The sequence below is a fragment of the Camelina sativa genome, chromosome 1, assembly GCF_000633955.1.
Source record: "Camelina sativa cultivar DH55 chromosome 1, Cs, whole genome shotgun sequence".
NCBI lineage: Eukaryota > Viridiplantae > Streptophyta > Magnoliopsida > Brassicales > Brassicaceae > Camelina > Camelina sativa.
The window spans coordinates 15,939,612-15,940,771 of NC_025685.1; the positions used below are offsets into that span (position 1 = coordinate 15,939,612).

General features: G+C 41.4%; 1 protein-coding gene across 1 annotated transcript in view; it reads left to right on the forward strand.

Annotated features, from left to right (window-relative positions):
* Positions 445-1,160, forward strand: part of LOC109127193 (F-box protein At4g12382-like) — an 814-nt gene continuing 98 nt past the window's right edge. The window contains exons 1-2 of the mRNA XM_019231679.1: positions 445-491; positions 652-1,156. Coding sequence (XP_019087224.1) covers positions 445-491; positions 652-1,156 — 552 coding nt within the window. The remainder of the gene's footprint in view (positions 492-651; positions 1,157-1,160) is intronic.

Consider the following 1,160-nt stretch of genomic DNA (forward strand, 5'->3'; position numbering starts at 1 on the left):
TTGACACTATATGGTAAAGGTTGCGGCTTCGGTTAATCTCCAGTTGAATGTGGTTTATCGGTTTCCGAAGTTCGACAATGTTTTTTTCTTCTCTTATTGGAAAAAATTGAATCAAATCTGAAATGAATTAATTGGGGAGATTTTTGTGTGGTTGATGTTTATTACGGGTTTTGGGCCAGTACGGGCCTGTCCGATTGACACCCCTAAAGAGAATACGTATACAACAAGCGAGCCGAGAGCCCAAGATATAATTTGTTTTTTAATACTATTTGGTTTTTAAATTTGTTTATGTCATAATAAACCCAAGATATAAATATCAATTGAAGACCTAAAAATCACTTAAACATCCCAAATCCAAAACTGAGAGACAACAAACCCTAATTTAAAGTCTTAAGAATGCTGCCAGTGTCCTTGTCCCGTCAAAGTCCACCGCCGTCTCCGAAAATGGCGTCACCTTCTTCGCTGTCTCTTGCCACCGGCTCATGTAGAGGGTTTGTTACTTTCCCAAGTTAGATAGTGTTTTTTTTTCTTCTCTTATTGGCAAAAATTGAATCGAATCTGAAATGAATTAACTGGGGGGNGGGGGGGGGGGGGGATTTTTGTGTGGTTGACGTTTATTTTTTTGGAAACTGATGATTAATTGTTTTGTAGATCTAAATCTCCGAGCAAGAAGGCCCTGAATCCGAGCTTCGCTGACCTTCCATCAGACCTCCTAGGTACAATAATGTCTTATCTTGTCTTAAAAGACAACATCCGTGCATCTTGGGTTTGCATGTCATGGCGTGAAGCTGCTGTATCTGTCCGTATAGTAGAAAAGCATCCTTGGCTTATGTGCTTTCGTAAACGTGGCAACTTGGTTGAACTCCGCGATCCGTTACATTGGACTTCGTACACTTTGAGTTTGCCAGAGTTAGCTGACTCCACTGTGGGTTACGCAAGAGACGGCTGGTTACTTATGAATAAAACTAGATCGAAAGACGTGTTCTTCTTCAATCCGTTTTCACGGGAGGTCATAACCTTGCCAGAGTGTGAGCTGGATTTCGATAAGATTGCGTTCTCTTGTCCTCCAACATCAGATAACTGTGTGGTGGTAGCTATAAGGTTTCCAGATTTTTCTGCCACGATCAGCACTTGCCATCCTGGAGATGATAAGTGGGTTA